Source organism: Podarcis tiliguerta (genome assembly GCF_965153285.1).
Source record: "Podarcis tiliguerta genome assembly, chromosome: 8".
NCBI classification, from domain to species: domain Eukaryota; kingdom Metazoa; phylum Chordata; class Lepidosauria; order Squamata; family Lacertidae; genus Podarcis; species Podarcis tiliguerta.
In genome coordinates, this window is record NC_139541.1 from 54203290 (window position 1) to 54223736 (window position 20447).

At 47.1% G+C, this 20447-nt stretch overlaps 1 protein-coding gene across 1 annotated transcript in view; it reads left to right on the plus strand.

Moving 5' to 3' along the window:
- The window catches only part of GRIK3 (glutamate ionotropic receptor kainate type subunit 3), a 187690-nt gene extending 167509 nt beyond the window's left edge, over window positions 1–20181 (plus strand). The window contains exons 12-16 of the mRNA XM_083452852.1: window positions 2763–2881; window positions 6392–6609; window positions 18475–18697; window positions 18914–19164; window positions 19900–20181. Of these exons, the coding sequence (XP_083308978.1) occupies window positions 2763–2881; window positions 6392–6609; window positions 18475–18697; window positions 18914–19164; window positions 19900–20094 (1006 nt within the window). The 3' untranslated portion in view covers window positions 20095–20181. The remainder of the gene's footprint in view (window positions 1–2762; window positions 2882–6391; window positions 6610–18474; window positions 18698–18913; window positions 19165–19899) is intronic.
- Window positions 20182–20447: the final 266 nt, after the last annotated feature.

The window sequence follows — 20447 nt, forward strand, 5'->3', positions numbered from 1 at the left end:
AGACACCAGTTTTGAGGAGAGTCTTCTCCAAAGAGCCTGATATTTGTGGAGTGGCTAGTCCTCAAGGGAGTGTCCCGGTGCAAGAGAGCCGCTCAAAAGGGGGAAAGAGCAGATGAAGAGAATAAGTTTTCTGGGGGATAGTCTATAATCTGGGAGAAATAGATTCAAAACCTGATTTAGCTATACACTCCCTGTCTGGCCTTGGGGCAACAGTTAAAATTCTTATAAAGAATGAATTAATTCCACTCCATTTTTGCATTGTGCCAGGCCACAATGGGAGAGAATTACTTTCTGCTTTTCATTCTTCCGCTTAGTTTTGCCTGTCTTTCCATCCACATTTGCTCTTTGATGATTTCATCTGCACAGATTTCCAGGCAAAATAAACCCCAAGTCACATGAGTGCATGTGAGTGTATTTCAGAGCAAAGCGCAGTTTCTCCCCTTGGCTTGGTTTCAATTAAAGTTCCTGTGACTGTAACTTTCCCCTCTAAACCTTCCTGGCTTTTATCTATCTCTTTGAGCAGCACCTGGTCTTCTGCATAATTAAGGCTGTGCACAGATGGTTCTGGGCAGAAGAGGGTGCAGAGAGAAGGTCCCAGGACATGGCAAGGAGGAAATTGGATCTTTCGCCCCCAGCAATAATAGGGAACATTTTCACTCTTGACCCTTGCCCAGCTCCAGAATTCTAGCCTGCAGGGGGAAAATGTTGCCAAAATTGGCACACCTTAATTCAAAGGCATGAGCCTCTCTTGAAATAAACCGGCCTCCCCCTGCCTCCCCACCATATAAAGGCCTCCATCAGTTCCACCATAGGTCACTGCTGCTTAAAACCAGCTCTGTGGCTGCTTGGAGACCCAAAATGGCAGTGTTTTGATCCATCAGAGCTTTTAATAAGGCTTTGAAGCTTATTGATGGAGCTGCAGCCTGAATCCACCAAATGTCGCTGAGGTTAGAGATGTAGAATGATACCTTCTAGGTGGCCACTTTTGCCTGGTGTTGCTTTGTAGTGTAGTCAAGGCAGCAACATGAATGACAATGTTTAATTGTGGCTGGCTGTGTGTTGACGCCTGGGGTTTCAGGACAGCCCTGCTGCTACTGCTGCTGCCACACACAGGCAGGCGTGAAGTTCTGTATTTGGAGGGGCTTGGGCGGGTATTGGATTGGGCCATGACTTTGTTTTTGCAACTACAGAGGCTCCTTATTGTCTGGGAATGCCAAAGCCCCCCCTCTGTCATTCAAGAATGTGGTATCTGCTTACACACCTGGAAATGAATGAAGCAAAATAATAAAATGTGCCAAAGCTCCTCCTCCTCCTCCTCCTTCCTTCTTCTTCCTCCTCCTCCTCTTTGCAGATCTCTCCATTTCCATTTCAGCCGAGCATTTGGAGGAGATGAGGCTGTTGTAAAGCCAGGGGGAATCACAGAGGGAGAAATTGCAATGCTAATTAATTTGTTTGGTTCTGAAGCAATTATGCCAATTATGCAGAATTTAATTTAATTATCTTGCAAAATGCAGGACCTTTGGAAAATGTGAGTAAGGCGCTCCAAAGGTCCTGCATTCTTCCTCAACTCCACCTTTAACTGGTATGGCTTTGATTGGATCTTTGCAGCAAGAGGAAGGAGCCAAGTCTTCCTGGAAAAGGCCTACCACTGTCATCTTGGCCTGATCATTGAGATGCTTGAAGGGGGAGTCAATTCAGGCATACCTTGGATCCCAAACGCCTTGCAAGTCGGACGTTTTGGCGAACTATTTTTGGAAGCCGAATGTCTGACGGGGCTTCCGATTGGCTGCAGGAGCTTTGGTTTCCGAACATTTTGGAAGCCGAAAGGACTTCTGGAATGGCTTCTGTTCGACTTCCAAAGTACGACTGTATGTAGCTCTGCAACCCAAATTTGGGAGATAGGGGAAGCAGGTCACCTGCTCTGCCCTTCTGTTGGAAACTGTCAGTAAAACAAAAGTGGCAATCTTGGGGCAGCTGGTATAGGACCTGATCCACGACTAGGAGAGGTTATTGTCATCACCCCCTTTTTATCTCTGACTCCACCCCACTCACAGGCTTCCCCACTGCCTTCTCAGTGTCAAATCTTAGACTGTCAGCTGGTCAGGGCAGACCAGTGGCGTAGCGTCGGGGGTGCAGGGGGGGCCGGCCGCACCGGGCGCAACATCTGGGGGTTAGGGTTAGGGGGCGCAAATCCACGGGTTAGGGGGTGCAAATTACTTGCCTTGCCCCGGGTGCTGACAACCCACGCTACGCCACTGGGGCAGACAGAGACCTGTCCTAAGGAAAGCACCAGTACACCAGTGACACAATCATCACCATCATCATCATTAAACAGGGATGATATGGCTACTCAAAAAGAAAGGGATTTCTAAAATGTAAAGGCATATGCAATCCTCTCCGGACAGGGATTTGCCTTCATTTGCTCCTGCAACTCTATCAAGTGCCATGCCTGGCAATGGTATCCTAAGAAAAGTCAGTCCTGAATGGCAGACGTCAACTGAACAAGAAAGGGCAAGGAGGGTGAAAACACATGAAAGAGGCACTTCTCTCCCCCTCCCCTTTCTCTCACACAAAGGTCCCTGACCTCCTGCACTCCTCTGTAACAGACAAAAATGTATGAGCCCCAGATAGCCCTTGACCAGCTGGATTAGTGCCAGACTTGTGCCAGCGGCCTCTGAAGCTGGTTTGTTCTTTGCACCAGCCTCTTCTGCCCTGTCTGTTAGGAAGTCCTCCCTCGATGCCCGCCTTCTCTCTCCCTGCAGGTTTAGCCCTTACGAATGGTATGACGCCCACCCCTGCAACCCAGGCTCGGACATCGTGGAGAACAACTTCACCCTCCTCAACAGCTTCTGGTTCGGCATGGGAGCGCTGATGCAGCAAGGTAGGCCCCCCTCCCCTGAGCAAACACCCCCCCTCCCGCAAACCACTCTTGTTTGGTGTGTACCTGTGTGTGTGTTTGTGTGTTGACAGGTGCAAGATAAACGTAGTTGCGCTTGTCAAAAGAGAGAAAAAATTGCCTCTGGAGCAAGAGAAATAATGTTGCGCCTCCTCTCCCTTTTTGTCGCGAGGCAGCCGGGGAGTTTCTGTCATCAGACGATGACAAGCAAAGACATTGGTTTTGAAACGGTGGAGTCTGTTTCTTAACAATTACAGGAGTGCTTGTCAAGACCGGCTTCTGTCTCTCCTCCGCTGAGGAGGCTCTCGGGTGCTGCCATGACGGAGCCAACTCGCTCTTCCTCCTTCTCCCCTGAGTGCCTGACACACAGCCTTGTGGAAGCCAGGGGCCGAAATCCATCACCTCACTGGTGGCTCTGCCCATTAATAGAGCTGTACCAGCCGAGGGCAGGTTTACTGCCCTTGGGATCTGCCTCTGTTGCCTGGGCCGCTCACTTCATAGCTCAGTGGTAGAGCATCTGTTTTACATACAGAAGCTCCCAAGTTCAGTTCCCATCAGCATCAGGTATGACTGGGAAAGAACCCTTCTGCTGCCAGTCAGAGTAGGCAATACTAACCTATATGGACCAGTGGTCTGGCTGAGTATAAGACACCTTCCTATGATCGTGAGGCTGCTCAGGTTCAATCCCTGATGGCATCTCCAAGTAGGACTGGGAGAGTCCCCACCTGAAACCCTGGTGAGTGAGCTGCTGCCAGTCAGTGTAGGCAATGCTGAGCTGTATGGGCAAATGGGTCTGACTCAGTCTAAGGCAGTTCCCAGAAGCAAATCAGCACTGTGGGCTAGTCAGGAAACTCTGAGAAAGGATGGGGAATGGTTCTTGCTATATCTCTCCAGAGGCAAAAATCCAGGTGTCTTGCACAACTTGCTTTGTACAACAAGCTGCATCTCCACACTGGTTTTTGTTTCAGTTCACAAAATGGGGTTCTGGGGTTGCATGCAGCCCTTGGATTCAGAATGGCTTCTTCAGTGCTAGGACTATAGCCTCGTGGGTCTGCCTCGCCCTCTCATACCTGCAAGTCCACTGAGTACAAAAGCCTCAGGAAAAAGGAGAAGCACTAGGCACTCATTTTAAAAGGTTTATAGCATGACCTTTTATTTTATTGGTATCTGAACCACGCTAAACCTAGGAGGCAGCTCTTCTCTATCTTCTTGCTATCCTACAATGATTCCCTATCCCTGCAGGCCTCCCTCCTCCCAAGGAGGTGAATGTCCACATGGGGAGAGAGGGAGGAGCTGCTTGCTAGTAGGCCAGATCTTTGGCCTAGCTTGTACCTTGGGACAAAGGCTAAGCAATAATAATAATAATAATAATAATAATAATAATAATAATAATAATAATGGTGGTGGTGGTTCTCGTCTCCAGTCACTTCTCTTTCACTCCCTCCTGAAAACCTTGAAATCTCTCCCATTTTTGCCAATTGCCAATGATGGTGAAATCAGGAGATTTTAACAACTTGAGGGTCACATATCAGAATTTGGCCAGAGGATAGAGATTAGCAATTAGATTATCAAGTGACTAGATGCACACTGGCATCGAATGCTACATGGTCAAGCCCAGCAAGTATGTGGCATGGGGCAGAATGTGGCTCTAACTAGGCCAGCATCTACAGGATGCCTCTGTGGCCTCAACAATCCAGCCTTGTTTAATATATATTGAAAAATAAAAACCTTAAAATAAAATAAAAACAAGCTGAAGTCACCTCCTGAAGCTCAGAACCTGAGTCTCTGATGTTCCTGGCCCTGCAATGCTCTGTGTTCTCCAGCTTTGAAGACGGTTTGGAAACTGGTGCAGAATTCCGTGGCCAGGTTGCTTCCTGTGGGGCAAGACGGTCTGAGCATATAACACCAATCCTGGTTTGGATGCTATAGTTTCCAGAGCCCAATTCAAAGTGCTGGTTTTGACCTTATATGGCTCAGGACGCTCTCATCCCATATGAATAGGCTCATACCCTGCAATCATCACGTGAGGTCCTTCTCCATGTGTCCCACCCACAGGAGGTCTGGAGGGTGGCAAGATGAGAATGGACCTTTTCAGTGGTGGCTCCCCATTCATGGAATGCTCTCCCCAGGGAAATTCACTTGGTGCCGTCATGATACATCTTCAGGTGTCATGCAGAAACATTCCTTTCAAACCAAGACTTTGACTTTAGCTATCTATTGCCTTTTGGAGTGGGTGGGATGTTTTAATGCCCCCTCCCGGTTTTAACGTATGTATAGGGAAGGTTGTAGGTTGTTTTGCGAGCCACTTTGAGTTGCCATGGCAAAAAAACCTGACTAATAAATTTTAGTATTAGTATAAGTCTGGGGTCTGTGGACTGTCTGCATAGCCAGGGTGGTACTGCCCCCACCCAAATTAATCCTGCCCTGATTCAGCTGACTTTTTGATCCCCCAATTCCAGACCAGAGATGTCCTTGGAGGTCGGTAGCAGCAGCAGCTCCCCCCCCCCCCCAAAAAAAAAGCTTCTCTGCTTTTAATAGGCACCAGAAGGGGCCAGTACCAAAATAGAGGAGCCCTTAATGTCCTTCATCCCTCCTCACTCAAAGTCATTACAGGGCCGTTATACCGTTTTTTAAAAAAACATATTTTCCTACCTCCAACTGCTATTTAGACCCTTGATCGTTTCTCTCCCCCCAACCCCCAAATTGGATACTTTTTAAAAAATGCCTGTGCATTTGAAGCCTCTCCCTAGAGTGAGCCCTTCTGAAAAACCACTCTGTATAAAAGAAGCGCCTCTTTTTATTATTATTTTAAACGGTAGAACAAAACACCCATAAAAGTTTACAAGCGGCTTTCTATTTAAATCACATGAAAGCTGTTCCGTTAATTACTTTGGTTTGAAAATTCCTCATCAACTGCTGGCTGTGCCCAAGGTCAGGAGCAGGAGCTGGTGGAGGGGGGGGGGCAGGCGGCGGCAGGGTCTGGAAGCATTACAAGGTAAACGACTATTTCTTTGAGCACAGCAGTCTGGCTCATTTCCATTCTTAAAATGGATTAATTTGTGCAACAGTTACAATTCAGCAACAAATAGGCGATAGGATAGCCCTCTTCAAATACCTGAAGGGCTGCCCCATGGAAGATGGAGCAAGCTTGCTTTCTGCTGCCCCAGAGGGTAGGGCCTGAACCAGTGGATTCAAATGACAAAAAGGGAGAGTCTGACTAAATCTTAGGAATAACTTTCTGGCATTAAGAGCTGTTTGACAGTGGAACAGATGCCCTCGGAAGGTGACAGAACCCCCCTCATTGGAGGTCATTAAACAGAGGTTGGATTCTTTAGCGTACTTCCTGCATTGCAGGGGGTTGCTTGGGGCCTTTTAAAATTCTACAGTTCTATGTGTCAATGAATAAGGTTTGAGATGTGTGTGTGTAAAAGGTTGTGTGTTTCCTGCACTTCCTTCCAGTCTGTTCCACTCTCACCCTATTCTCCTTCCTCCCAGGCTCTGAGCTGATGCCCAAAGCCCTTTCCACCCGCATCATCGGGGGCATCTGGTGGTTCTTCACCCTCATCATCATCTCCTCCTACACGGCCAACCTGGCTGCCTTCCTGACCGTGGAAAGGATGGAGTCACCCATCGACTCGGCGGACGACCTGGCCAAGCAAACCAAAATCGAATATGGGGCGGTGAAGGATGGCGCCACCATGACTTTCTTCAAGGTGAGATTTGAGTGTGTTCAATCCTCACTTCCAGGCAGATGTGGAAATGCACAGCCAGGCTGTGGGATTGGAGCATCAATCATGACAAAGGCAGCGAGGAGCATCTGAAGAGGAATGCAGGCCCCTTCTCTCCCCTGCTTCTCCCTGGGAATGTCAGGGCTGGCCTTTCCTCACTTCTCCTCTACCCAAAAATGCACTGGGAGGCGGGTTGGTTCAGAGCAATGTGCTTGTGGCTGGTAGCACCACCCATCTTCCTTGAACAATACCCACCAACCCTCTTTTGGCTTTCCAAGGTCACTGCCAGTGTGGATTGACTAAGTGCTTTTCTTCTAGAAAAATAGGTGCTGGTATTGCATACCCTTGAGTGCTCCCAGGAAAAAAGCACTGGGTTGACTAGCAAGTTGTGTGCCCAGAGAGCAACTGCCAAGCCAGGCTGAGAAGCAGAAACTTGGGAATGAGGGAGGGTGGGAGCTTGCAGTGTGTGTGTGTGTGTGTGTGTGTGCACGTGTGCGCGTGCGTGTGTGTGCATGTGTGTGTGCATGAGAAAGAGAGAGAGAGAGAGAACTCATCATGCAGCACAAGACACACACAATGGCTACATGCTGTATAGCTGCTAATAATTAGCACAAAAAAAAAAGGAGCAAACGAGAAAGGGAGCTTTCGCATCTGGAAGATCAGGATCCAAGGGGGAATTGAGGCCAGAGGCCTGGAGTTCATACATTGATTTCAATTAATGCAATGAGTCTTGCACTGCTGGTTACTGGTTATGGCAGATTGGTCTTGCCAGGTGTGGGTGGGTGTGATTTTGACCTGTGCGGAAAGTACGGAAAGCAGCAGGAAATCATTCCTACCTATCAATGCAGGAAATGCTTATCAAGTTAAATCTAGCACAGGGGCAGGTCTTGCCAGCACACTGCACCAAGAGAATAGCAGGCTGGAGAGTGGGAAAGTGAGTGTTGCAGAAGAAAGACCCCTGGCACAGCCCAGGGCCGTTTTCAAGCTCCTAGGCTATAATATTGGATAATGACCTCTCTAGGGGTACACTGAGAGGCAGCTTAACTGTGGGGTGTAAATAAATGATGGGATGCATTTTTCTTTGGCTGTGACCGACAGGTGAGGACAAGGATTGCACAGTTATTCTTTCTATTAATGTGTTTGTAAAGTTGTTCTGTTTAGGAGGCATCCTTCCTGGATATATTCAGAGTTGTCAATGGCAACAAAAAGTGTGTCCATGTCTTGTAAAGCAACAGGGAACACGGCTGAAATGAGGCATGACAGCAGCAGGACTCTGTGTCTAAACCCAGACCTGCTGCAATGAGTGGGGAGGCATGACCCAGAGGCAGAGAGGAAGGCAATATACCAGGCCCAGAGGCCAATGCAGAGGTGGGAACTGACCTGTGAAGCTTAATTCTAGATAATGCTTGAGGAAGTTTGCTCAAAGTTATCTCCAGTCTAGGTAGCCTTGTGATGAGGTTTCATGCTGCCAGTGAGAAACTAGGTTTGAACAGAACAAGGGACATTCTGGAAGGGGTACTCCCTGCCCAAGCCCTTCTCTGGATGTAGAGTTTGGATTTGATATCCCACTTTATCACTACCCGAAGGAGTCTCAAAGCGGCTAACATTCTCCTTTCCCTTCCTCCCCCACAACAAACACTCTGTGAGGTGAGTGGGGCTGAGAGACTTCAAAGAAGTGTGACTAGCCCAAGGTCACCCAGCAGCTGCATGTGGAGGAGTGGGGACGCGAACCCGGTTCACCAGATTACGAATCTACCGCTCTTAACCACTACACCACACTGGCTCCTGTGGCAGTGAGTTCCATAGTTTAACTATGTGTGGCATGAAGAAGTCATTTCCTCTATCTGTCCTGAATCTTCCAAAATGCAGCTTCATGGGATGACTACAAGTTCTAGTGCTATGAGTGAGGGAGAAATACTCTCTTCTAGACACTTTCTCCTTGCATAAATTTATAAGCGTCTATCATGTCGTATCTTCCTCACCTTTTCTCTAAACTAAGAAGTCCCAAACTCTGCAGCCTTTCTTCATAGGTCCACTTGATCATGTTGCTTGCCCTTTTCCAACTCTACAGTATCCTTTTTGAGGTGAGGTGACCAGAAATGTGCAAAGTAATGCAAAAGTCGTTGTGCCATAGATTTGTATTAACAGCATTATAATACTGGCATTTTTTTAAATTTTCAATTCTTTTCTTTATGATCCCTAGCATGGAATCTGTCTTTTCGTAGCTAGGGATGTCCCCCATGCAAGGCCTGGTTTTCTAATGATGAATTGGTGTGGAAAAAACACCACAGCAGTAGCAACACAGCAGCACTGGAAATTCACCCAAATCCAGTAAGGGATCCAGGGATAAAAGCTGAGTAGATGTCAGCTGCTGCTGCCGCTGCTGCTGCCTGGATGTGCTAATGCACAATCGTGCACATGCCTTGGTGGTCCTCGCACAGCCGAATGAGCATCTCTCCGCATCTCCTCTTGCCATGGGAAATGTCTCCTGAGCTAGGATGTGGGAGGGCAGGAGTTTCTCGTGCCCTGCAGGTGTTTCGTTTCAACCAATTGGCCTGCTCTGCCATGCTGATAGCAAAAGGGTATAAATAGGCCACACAGGAGGTTTTGTGAGGCCACAGCAAAGGCGGCAGCTTGAAGACGTGTGCTCAGATTCTGCACCAACATCTGTTGGTTCTCTGCATGAGGCTTGGTGCTGTCATTTCTCAGACCCAGGATTCAAGCAATTGCCTTTGTGATCATGCGGCCTGTTCGCAGTCACTCTTTCCTGGCGTCTCACATGACAGTGCTGTCGTTGGCCAGAACTGCTTTACCTGACCCTCGCCCATCGTGAGACTATGAGAACATCAGGAGAGCCTGCTGGATAAGGCTAATGGCCCATCTAGTCCAGCCTCCTTGCAGGGGCTGAACAGTTGGGGAAAACCTGTAAGCAGGACCCGAGCACAAAAGAGCAACACTCTTCCTTCTTGTGGTTTCCAGCAACTGGTATTCAGAAGCAATTCTGCCTCCAACTGTGAAAGCTTAGCATAGCCTTCATGGTTGGTAGCCATGAATATCCTCTTCTCCATGAATTTGTCCAATCCTCTTGTAAATCAATCCAAGATGGTGTAATGATCTCAGGCAGGAATGATCTCACTGCCTCCGGAGGGAGGGAGTTTCAAAGTTCAGATATGTGTTGTGTGAATCTTCCAACAAGCATCTTCATTGGATGTCCACAAGTGTTATGAGAGAGGGAGAAAACGTTTTCTCTAGCTGCTTTCTCCAAGCTATGCATAATTTTATAAACTTCCATCCCTCCACTGCCACCTCTTCCATCAAGACGATATCCAGCTCACTTCTGAAGAGGCAGGACCCACAACTGGCTTAAACCAGATTTTGTAGAATCATAGAGTTGGAAGGGACCCCAAGGGTCATCTAGTCCAAGCCCCTGTAATGCAGGAATCGCAACTAAAGCATCCATGATAGATGGCCATTCAACCTCTGCTGAAAAACCTCCAAGGAAGGAGAGACCCCAGCCTCCCAAGGGAGACTGTTCCACTGTCAAACAGCTCTTTCTTCATAGTTTGCTGTGGAACTTTCTGCTTTCCCAGATTCCTGATCTGCCTGCAAGGCCTCTTTCCAAAGGCACAAACAGGAAACTGGGCGGGACAGGCCCTCATTGCTCCCACCCAGCAGGAGGGCTCTTCTGGTCTCAGTCATTCACTAGGATGAGAGTTTTGGCTCAACCCTTGTAAACCTTTCATCAGGTTCTGGTCCTGTTCAAGCAAAAAGGCTCTGAAGTGAAAGGAAGTTCAGAAAACACTCCCGTGGCCATGAGTGGAGTGTGAGGGAAGAAGAGGAGTCTACCTATCTGGTCTGGTTGGGGTCTCTACAGTTTCTTTGCCATCAGTGGGACAGTTTTCTTGCTGTCGTCCCTCTTAGCAACTCAGCACATCAAGGCATGAAAAGAGACTTGCATTTATTTCCACAATTTGAAAAGAAATTAATTGAGACAGCCAGCAGACTACGATATCACACTTTCTTTTCTTTCTTTCTTTTTTTTAAACACAATGCTGCTTAAGACGGAAATTAATTAAGAGATTTAAAGGGGGCTTTGAAAGTGTCTTTCAGTTGTAAATGCGTGTGTGAAGAGGGGAAGCCTGAGCTAGGGGGAAGTGCCTTGCAGGCGGATTATCCCTGTTGCAAAGTTAATTTCCTTCTTTGACAATTTAACCTAAAGTGTGGCTTTTAGAGGAGAGGGGATAGGTGCAAATGACAGCCAGTGAGGGCGAGAAGGGAAGTTGTGGGCTTGCAATAAGAATCAGGCAAAGGCAGGTACGTCCAAAGTCCGTTCTGGGGGCCGGTTGATCTAATCCACCCCTGGTGGCAGTATATGTCCTGGGGTAAAATTCTAAAAAAAAACCCAACAACTTTGGGATAAAATTGTTTTAAAAAAATCCCATATCTGTGCTCAGCCCTCACACATGTTCACTTCATCAAATCTGGCCCTCTTTGAAAAAAGTTTGGGCACCCCTGGGCAAAGGGGCGCAGTGTTGGGTTGGGTGCTGCCAGAGCAATGCACCTATTTCTGGGGAGCGCTGGCAGGGCAGCATGAGAAGGATGCAACATACATGCACCCTTCAAATCAGTCCGATCAGACTAATTGGAAAGATGTGTGCTTGCCCTGCTGCATCCTCCTCACGTCACCCTCCACACCCCACCGCAGGCACCATGAAGACACACTCTGCCACAGTCATCACCTTCTATGGAACCAACCCTCATAGGAGATGGTGATGTCCACCAAGCTGGATGGCTTAAAAAGAGGATGAGACAAATTGATGGAGGAGAGGGCTATTGATGGTCATAGTTTGAGGCAGCACTGTTTCTGAATACCAGCTGCTGGAAACCACAGGAAAGGAGAGGGCTCTTGTGCTCAGGTCCTGCTTGTGGGTTTCCCACTGAAGCAACTGGTTGGCCACTGTGAGAACAGGATGCTGCCCTAGATGGCCATTGGTCTGATCCATCAGACTCGTCTTATGTTCTTTTGATGAATGCTGTCCCTGGAAAGGCAGGCATTGTTTTCAAAGCAGACCATTGCAGATGTTGCATTCTTATCCCATCCTTTCTTCAAAAAGAGGTCTCTCAGTTTTAGGCTCATGACAACACGGTTGCTAAGACAGGTGAGCTTCAAGGAGAAACTGGGATTTGAACTCCCTGTCAGACACCAGAACCCTTTTGCTCATTGCACCCCCCACACTGGTGCCTCCTGTGAAATTCTGTTTGCTGTGGGGTGGAATCTGGACAGGTCACATCCACCCACTATCCATTTAGAGCACATGGCTCCCCCCAAAGAACCTGGGAACTGGGAGCTACAACCCCAGCACAGTTAACAAACAATAGTTCCCGGGTTTCTTTGGGGGGAAGCCATGTATTTTCAATGTATGGCATGGATGATGATGATGATGAAGAAGAAGAGTTTGGATTTGATATCCCCCTTTATCACTACCCAAAGCAGTCTCAAAGCGGCTAACATTCTCCTTTCCCTTCCTCCCCCACAACAAACACTCTGTGAGGTGAGTGGGGCTGAGAGACTTCAAAGAAGTGTGACTAGCCCAAGGTCACCCAGCAGCTGCATGTGGAGGAGTGGAGACGCAAACCCGGTTCCCCAGATTACGAGTCCACTGCTCTTAACCACTACACCACACTGGCTCTGGATGAGACCTGACGCCTGGGAAAGCGACCAATGGTCAAGCGAAATTTGTGTTTCTTAATTAGCTGCATGAGATTTGAGCTGGTCCCTGGATTTGGGACTCCTTTTAGCATGGGCATGTACGTAACTCTCTTGTTCCAAAAACAACATAATATATGAATTAAAGTGGGAATTAAATTTGGTGTACAAACTGGGGAAATGTAAAGGAGTGTCCTGGGAAGAGTCCTAAACAGAGATGTTTGGAGAGCTGCATTTGCTCCCCACCCTGGGCCAGTTGTTGAGAGAAAACAGTTAAGCTTCACTTAACTGCTGATCCCAGTTGGAACTGAAAAACATATGTTGAAGAGTTGGTGCTTATTCACACTGGTGTTTAATATGTGTTTGCAGCTGACCAAACCTTAAAAATACAGCTTCCTTCACAAGTAAGGGTGAGGAAACACTGAAGCATGATGATGTTATAGGAGTGAGAGAGAAGGAGGGAGCAGGCTGTGCTCTGTTTGACAGCCACCTTGCATCCTCTTGTTCCAGCCTCTTGACAGATGGAAACACAAGGCTTTTGCCTTCTACTGCAAGTGAGGGGCAGTTTATTTGTTTGTGGATCAGGGCGTTCACACATGCATATACATAATTGCCCAGCAGTTATGACTGTACTGTGAACCAGTTACTGAAAGGCTTTTTCTTTTTGATCTAAACTGAGGTTAATAGCAAAATTCTGTTCGTGCAGCTTCACACAGGTAAGGCATCAGCGAGTGAGGAGCATGCATGTGTGAACAGTGCTTTGACATGTGTCTGGACAAAGCAGATGTTCCTCTTAGAAATGAAAAGCATTTGAAATGTGTGTGGGATGATTCTGCTTGGAAGGTTTTTTTACATTCAAGGAGTATATAAATGTTACGATTCAGGAATTGCTTTGCCTAAGAGGTGGGCTGCCTTCTTCAAGTCCTGATGGGTGGTGGACTCTTCTGAGCACAGGCAGAAACCTGGTAGCAGTCCCAGTGGGCAAAGGGGATAGGGAGGAGATGGGTGGCAGGAGAAAGAAGGAGAGGGATAGAGACCCCTTCAAACACTCAAAGCAAAAGCCTCAGGTTGTTAGCTGTGATTCATGCACTGCAGGGGTTGGACTTCCAACCCTACAATTCTATAAGTTTCCTTCAGACAGTGGCTTCCTGCTGCTCACATGGGTCCTAACCATGGAGCTTATTGCATTGCCTTGGTGTCCTGTCTCTTTAAATGCTGCTGTCATTCCATGAATAGCAACATCTTTCATTCAGGACTAGCTCAGGCAAAGAGGAGGCATTGACCTCAAAGTCTCTCACACCGCTGGTGCCCCGTCTGACCTCTGCATTTCTTGCTCCATTAATAATAATAATAATAATAATAATAATAATAATACCCTGCCCATCTGGCTGGGTTTCCCTAGCCTCTCTGGCATCTTACAGTGCATATAAAAACACAGTAAAACGTTAAACATTAAAATTAGCAAAGGCTGGTGTATGCAGCACCCAGAGTCTTTTGGTCTCCTCAGTCCAGGGATGGTTCTGGCAGGGTGTGTGAGTGTGTGTGAGAGAGATTTGCAACAGGGTTTCCTGGCAACCTGCACAGAGGGTGTGCTTGCCATGAAAGAAGAATGGATGCCAAAATTAGCAGATGGGCTGCCCGTCAAACAGCTGCTATTGCAAAGCGCTTCTATTAATTTGAACAAAACAACCCATTTAAACCGAAATTCACTTGCTAGAGACTAGAGTATGTTTATAACATCCAGTCATGATGTAACAAAGGGTGTAGCATCTCAATAAATCTTCCGTTGTTGTTGGGTGTGTGGGTTTTTGTTTTTTTTTTAATCTCTGCATGGCGCTTAAATCAATAGATGACAGATACCTGATTAACTTCAAAAGCTGATGTTGTTAATTGCCTGCTGTATTGACTGTTAGCTTTTAATGGCAAGCAATTACAGTGGACATTTGACAACTAATATGGTTATTAAAAAAAGAATATACTCTCTCCGAGGTGATGCAGCAATAGAAAGTGGGAGTTAATTTGCATGTAATCAAAGCCTAGCCCTAATTGAAGATGCTTTCCATTGGAGCATGACTGACATTTACAGCAATAAAAAAGAACATGGCATGCATACCCCCACCCCCACCATAGATTTTAGGCCTTTAAACGGGGGGGGGGGTCAGTGGAGGTATAGCTTTATATTTTTATAGATGCTCCCCAATATTTTTTAGTGGAAATCAAGCCTGCTGGAGACCGTAGACTAGAGACAAGCTATAGTTTTTAAAAACAGTTGAAGGTGATAAAATGAAAAGAGTTTCCTATACGTTTTGTTGTAATGGGGTGCACAGACCACATGATTCAGGTCAGACCTAGTTTTGGCAGTATGGAAAATAGCCTCAGTCCAGCCCTTCATCAGCTGGTCTGTTTGGGGGGGGGGGGTCCTATCCAAGTATGTTCCTTCCACCCCCATCCCATTTCAAAAGGTAGTTGGAGGGATAATATGCTCAGTTACTTTTAAGTTTGATTATTTTTAAAAGCAGAACATCTATGACTTTTTATTATGGGACAGAATTTGATGAAATTTGCAGGCTAGTTCACTCCTGAAGGCGCGAATTCTACAAAATTTCAGAATGATTGTTTATGTGGTTTTTAAAAACAAGATAGGTGCCCCTAGGCATGCCAATTTGCAGGCAAATAGGTTTAGGGATTTGGGGGCTGTTTCTCAAAATTACAGGTTGCATCAAGAATCTATAGTGTCCAGATCTAGGAAAGCAATAATATCACTATTCTGCTTGGGTCCGACCCCAGCTGGTTTGTTGGCTATATCCAGTGACAATCAGAGGGAGGGCTGGGAGGGCTACCTACTTTGGAATATTTCTATCCAAATAATATTTCTGTTTTCTTGATCTTCGGGGCCTTACTAGCTGCTCAGGATTGATAATGATCCGGTTTGAAGGGACCATCTTTGGCTGTTCCCAAAGCTCAAGCTCAAAGGGGGACCTCAAATTTAGACACTTGTTCAACTTATCAAATGCCAAAAAATTAACAACTTGTTTTTATAGGCATCAGACCAATATGTGATCTGCTTGGAAAGTTTGTTTGTTTTTAAGTCCAATTATGTCTCATTCCTTTTGGTGCCATCTTTTGTTTTCATGTGTTTCCTTTTAAAAATATTATTATGGCTCAGAATCCGGAAGTGGCTAGGCCTCTCCTGACCTCCTGGAGGTGGAGCCTGGCTGTAGCTCTCGGCAGGGACAAACTGTCAGGTAGCTGTCCAAGGTATGGAAGGCCCTCTGCTTGGTTAGGTTTCCTGGCTGGCCATGGCCTGGTTTTCCTGCAAGCCTCATAACTCCCACAGAACTGGACACAGGGCAGCCCACCTGACCTCCTTACAGCATCTGCCCTCATGACCTTCCAGGTATGACCAAATATACAAAGTCACCAATAAATCAAATCAATAAACATGACACTCTCAAGGTTTTTTAAAAGCAGATTTCCCAATGGCACAAATTCCCTACCAGGCACCCCACACTAAAAGAGAAAAGGGCCGAATCACCACCCCCGATTTGCTTACACCCTGTGACAGGGGCAGTTTCTCTGTAGGAGTCAACAGTTCTTATTTACTATACAGGACAGTCCAATGGCCCATGCATCATTGTAAATCCCAAATCAGTGGCACTCCCACTGGTGCAAGGACCTTTGTTCCCGATGGCACATTTTGCATCCCGTTGCACGTTAAAGAGAAAAGCCTTCTAACCCCCAATGCCAGAACAGTATGGAGCAGGCAGAAAATGTAATTCCCCAAGGCCATTTGAGGGATTCACCCAAAAGAGATCTTTAGTGGACGTCTGGCTATTGCACTGGGTCAGGAGAACAGGTAGTCATGCTAGATCCAAAGTAGGTGGCCCCCTCCTTATAAAAGCATGTGTGGTGGGGAGCTAGTGTGGTGTAATGGTTTGGGTGTTGGACTAGGACCTGGGAGACCAGGGTTCAAATCCTCACTTGGCCATGAAGCTCATTGGGTGATGGTGAGCTCAGCCACTGCCTCTCATCCCAACCTACCTCACAGGGTTGTTGTGGGGATTAATTAATGCGGGGAAGAACTCTGTAAGCCACCTTGAGCTCCGTGGAGAAAAAGGTGGGATATAAGTGAAATAAAGAGATAAATGTGTTACGGGTTCAGGGTTATGCCCAAATGTGCCAGGATTCTGTTCTGTTCGGTGTGTAATCTGTTGTGGAAAGTGCTGGAATTCAAATGTTCTTCGCCTAATGGTTGGTATATGACTCCTTAGCTACCGTTTATGACTCTCACTTTTAAAACAGCAAATGAAATGAGCTGCACCTCCCTCCCATACAAAAGCAATAACAACAAACAGTCCAGAGTGCATTTAAAGACAAGATAATGGCTCCTACAGGAGGGGCCCCCATAGCTCACCGAATGGCTTCAGTGATGTGAGGCAGGCCTCCCTCCTCCAAGGCGGAAAACTCCCACAACTGGGTTGAGAGAACTTGATGGTAATAAGAAGTAGTATATCATACCCTGAAGCACTTCTGAGCCATATCGTCTTCATTGCATGATTTAGGTGAAAGTCAATAACAGCACTGCCGCTCCTCCCCCTATCCTGCCAACTTGGCTGCTGCCAGCTGAGATTGTATTTCTGTAGTTATCTTCAGTGTGTGAAATACTTTGCAGCTCTTCCCTAATTTAACTTCACAATAGCTTTCCGGCATAGGAAAGACTAAGTAACATTTGAGTAGGGACTACCCAATTGTAACTTAGATTGTTTCAGAGCAGGGGTAGTCAACCTTTTTATACCTACCGCCCACTACTGCATCTTTCTTGATGGTAAAATTTCCTTACCGCCCACCAGTGCTCAATGAAAGGAGGATTCAGCTTGTGCCATAAAACCCCCTACAGTCCACCTAGAATCCTGAAACGCCCACTAGTGGGTGGTATGGACCAGGTTAACAACCCCTGTTTTAGAGGAACAAAAGAATACTCCCTGCTGGAAGGAAGCAAAGGTCCTTCATTCTGCTTCTAGCTCAGGCCCCCCAGCATGGAAGTGATGTCAGCTGCCTGTTTGTCCCCCATTTCTGATATTTGGAGGCACACTGTTTTCGTATCTGAAAGTTCTGGTTAGGTAACAGATGTTGATAGACACATCCCTCTCCATGTATTTATTTATTTATTTTTAAGCCACTGAAAGCAGTGGCTATCATTGCAGCTTGGGGCAATGAATTCTACTCATTCATTCATCCTATACCTCCTTTGGCCTGTTCCAAACCTATTGGGTGGGGCAGGAGGGCAACTACCCCCAAAATCAATAAAAATACTTAACTAACTGAAGTTCTGTCCCCCTCCTTTATTAAAAGTCTCCCCCTCTAACAAAAATCCTAGCTATGCCCATGCCTGAACCTTGTGACCAACAACTGCGACCCAGAATTCCAGCATTAAGAGGAAGGGAGAAGAATATCATCCATTTGTTCCCTTTCCACTGGTAATCTAGGGGTGTTACATTCAGAAAAAAGATGAGCCAAGAATGCGTGTACATCCTATACAGAACACAAGCCAGTTCTCTAGATGTTTTAGACTACAACTCTCATCAGTCCTTTAGCTCCTTTGTATAGCCAGGCTGCCAGGTTGGCAAAGGCTGTTCTGTGTACTGACACAAAGTACTATCAAGCAACTTAGAAACCATAATTGAGACACCATCCATCATGAGAAGCAATAGGAGAATAGTTGGTTGCTCCCAGAATGATTGTGTGTGTGTGTGTGTGAGTGAGAGAGAGAGTGACAGACAGACAGACAGACAGACAGACAGACAGACAGACAGACAATCTGGGCAACTGCAAAGTACAGTTGAGTAAGCCTTTCCTGTGCAGCCATAGTACAAGCCATAGTCCATCACCAGCATTTTGCAGACCAACTGCTTTCTTGCAGTGCTGAAATTGAGTTCCAGGGTTGGCATGCCTTATTCCATAAGCAACTCCTGGGACATGAAACACCTTTGACAGATCAGTGGAAGGAGGAAGCGCTGTGATGCTTTCAGGTTGGACAGAGAGGGGAAGAGTGTCTGTGTGGGAGAGATGCTTTTTTGCAGCCTTGGGCTTCCTGCCATTATGAAATACGTTGTTTTCTGTTTTCCATGGGTCTGCCATTTTAGAAATCCAGGATCTCCACTTTTGAAAAGATGTGGGCCTTCATGAGCAGCAAGCCCTCAGCTCTTGTTAAGAACAACGAAGAAGGGATCCAGCGTGCCCTCACCTCCGACTATGCCTTGCTGATGGAATCCACCACCATTGAGTACATCACCCAAAGAAACTGCAACTTGACTCAGATTGGGGGTCTTATAGACTCCAAGGGCTATGGGATCGGCACTCCTATGGGTGAGGAAAAGCAGTGCCTGGCCAGGGGAACGAAAGAACTGGGTTTGCTAAGGGCACGCTCGTAGTAGCTGCTCCAAATGCTGGGTTGGGGGCTCACTGGCTCCTGCAGTGTTGGGTTGAGGGAGAGGGATCCAGCTTGTTGGGGTGCAGAGCCTTTGGCTTTCTTTGCTTTGCATATAATGGCATGCCCACCTTCTCTGTGCCTCCCACTTTCAGGTTCACCCTACAGGGACAAGATCACCATTGCGATCCTCCAGCTCCAGGAAGAGGCCAAGCTGCATGCCTTGAAGGACAAGTGGTGGAGAAGCAATGGCTGCCCTGAGGAGGAGAACAAAGAAGCCAGTGCCCTCGGGATCCAGAACATCGGGGGGCTCTTCATCGTCCTGGCGGCTGGCCTGGTCCTCTCCGTCTTCGTGGCCACCCTGGAGTTCATCTACAAGCTGCGCAAAACAGCAGAACGGGAGCAGGTATGGGCTGTGGCAGGACCACACAGGGATCACCAATCTGACCCCCACAAAAAACCCACAATCTGAACAAGGAAGGGATATACCTGAACCCTTATAAGCTCCTTAAAGGAACTTTCTGTCCAAAAGCAGCCTCTCCCCTTTTGAATAGCTTCCAGAGAATGTTGAAGATGTACGTCCTTACTCTGGCTTTTGACACTTGAGGTGCATATTTTCAGGACCTCGCTCTCTTATTTTTATAGCTCTAATTTGTTTTTGTATTGTGTTTTAACACAGCAACCTGCCCTGGGACTTTAGTCATAATAATACCTTAATATTGAGAATAATACTCTAGTCTAAATGAATGAATGAATAAAATAACCTTTGGTGTTGCTAATGCAGTTTGACTTCACCCCCAGAGCTGCCAACAATGAACATACAAAAGTGTTTTATAAATCCTTTCCTCATGAGAATGCACCAGTAACAGTACAACAACCATGAGATCTAGAAACTTGTCCTCTTGGCTCCAATTCTGCCCCAGGCAGCATGCTCATATGCACACACAGCACACCGGCCTGTAATGGTCCCCTGGTCCTTGACAAGTCTGTTTCCTGCATGCTTCCCATTTCAACAAGCAAGAGCCACTGCAGGTTCATTGTGCTTGCGACATTCCCCGGTCACGTGCTGATTTCTGCCTCAAGGTCATTTCACCCCAAATCTAATGCAAGCCTCCTCCCTGTGCCTCCTCCTTTCTTCCAGCGTTCCTTCTGCAGCGCCATGGCCGACGAGATCAGGCTCTCTCTCACCTGCCACCGCCGGGTGAAACACAAGCCCCAGCCCCCCGTCATGGTGAAGACAGATGCCGTCATCAACATGCACACGTTCAATGACAGGCGGCTTCCTGGCAAGGACAACATGGCCTGCAACACGGGACTGACCCCCGTGTTCCCCTGATGGGGTGTGGAGGGTCAAACACCAGGGAGGGGCTTGCTGGAGATGTGTGGGGAGAAAGGCGCACCAGGACTGCCGAAACAGAGAAAAGGAGGGGGAACAAACCCCCAGTTTTTGAGAACAAGGCCTTCAATGTAACTTCAGCCATCATCCAACTTGGATACAAGAACCCGAAGCATGGATCACGACGCCTTCAGTTGGGAGTCGTTGTTTGATTATTATTATTTTTCCAGATCAAGGTTTAAGCAGCACCATGGACTCCTCGGCACCCAAGCCCTGCCCTTCCCCAAGACACACCCAGGAGGAGTCTTCATGTTTACATATCAAATGGATGGAAGACATAAATAAAGCCAGGG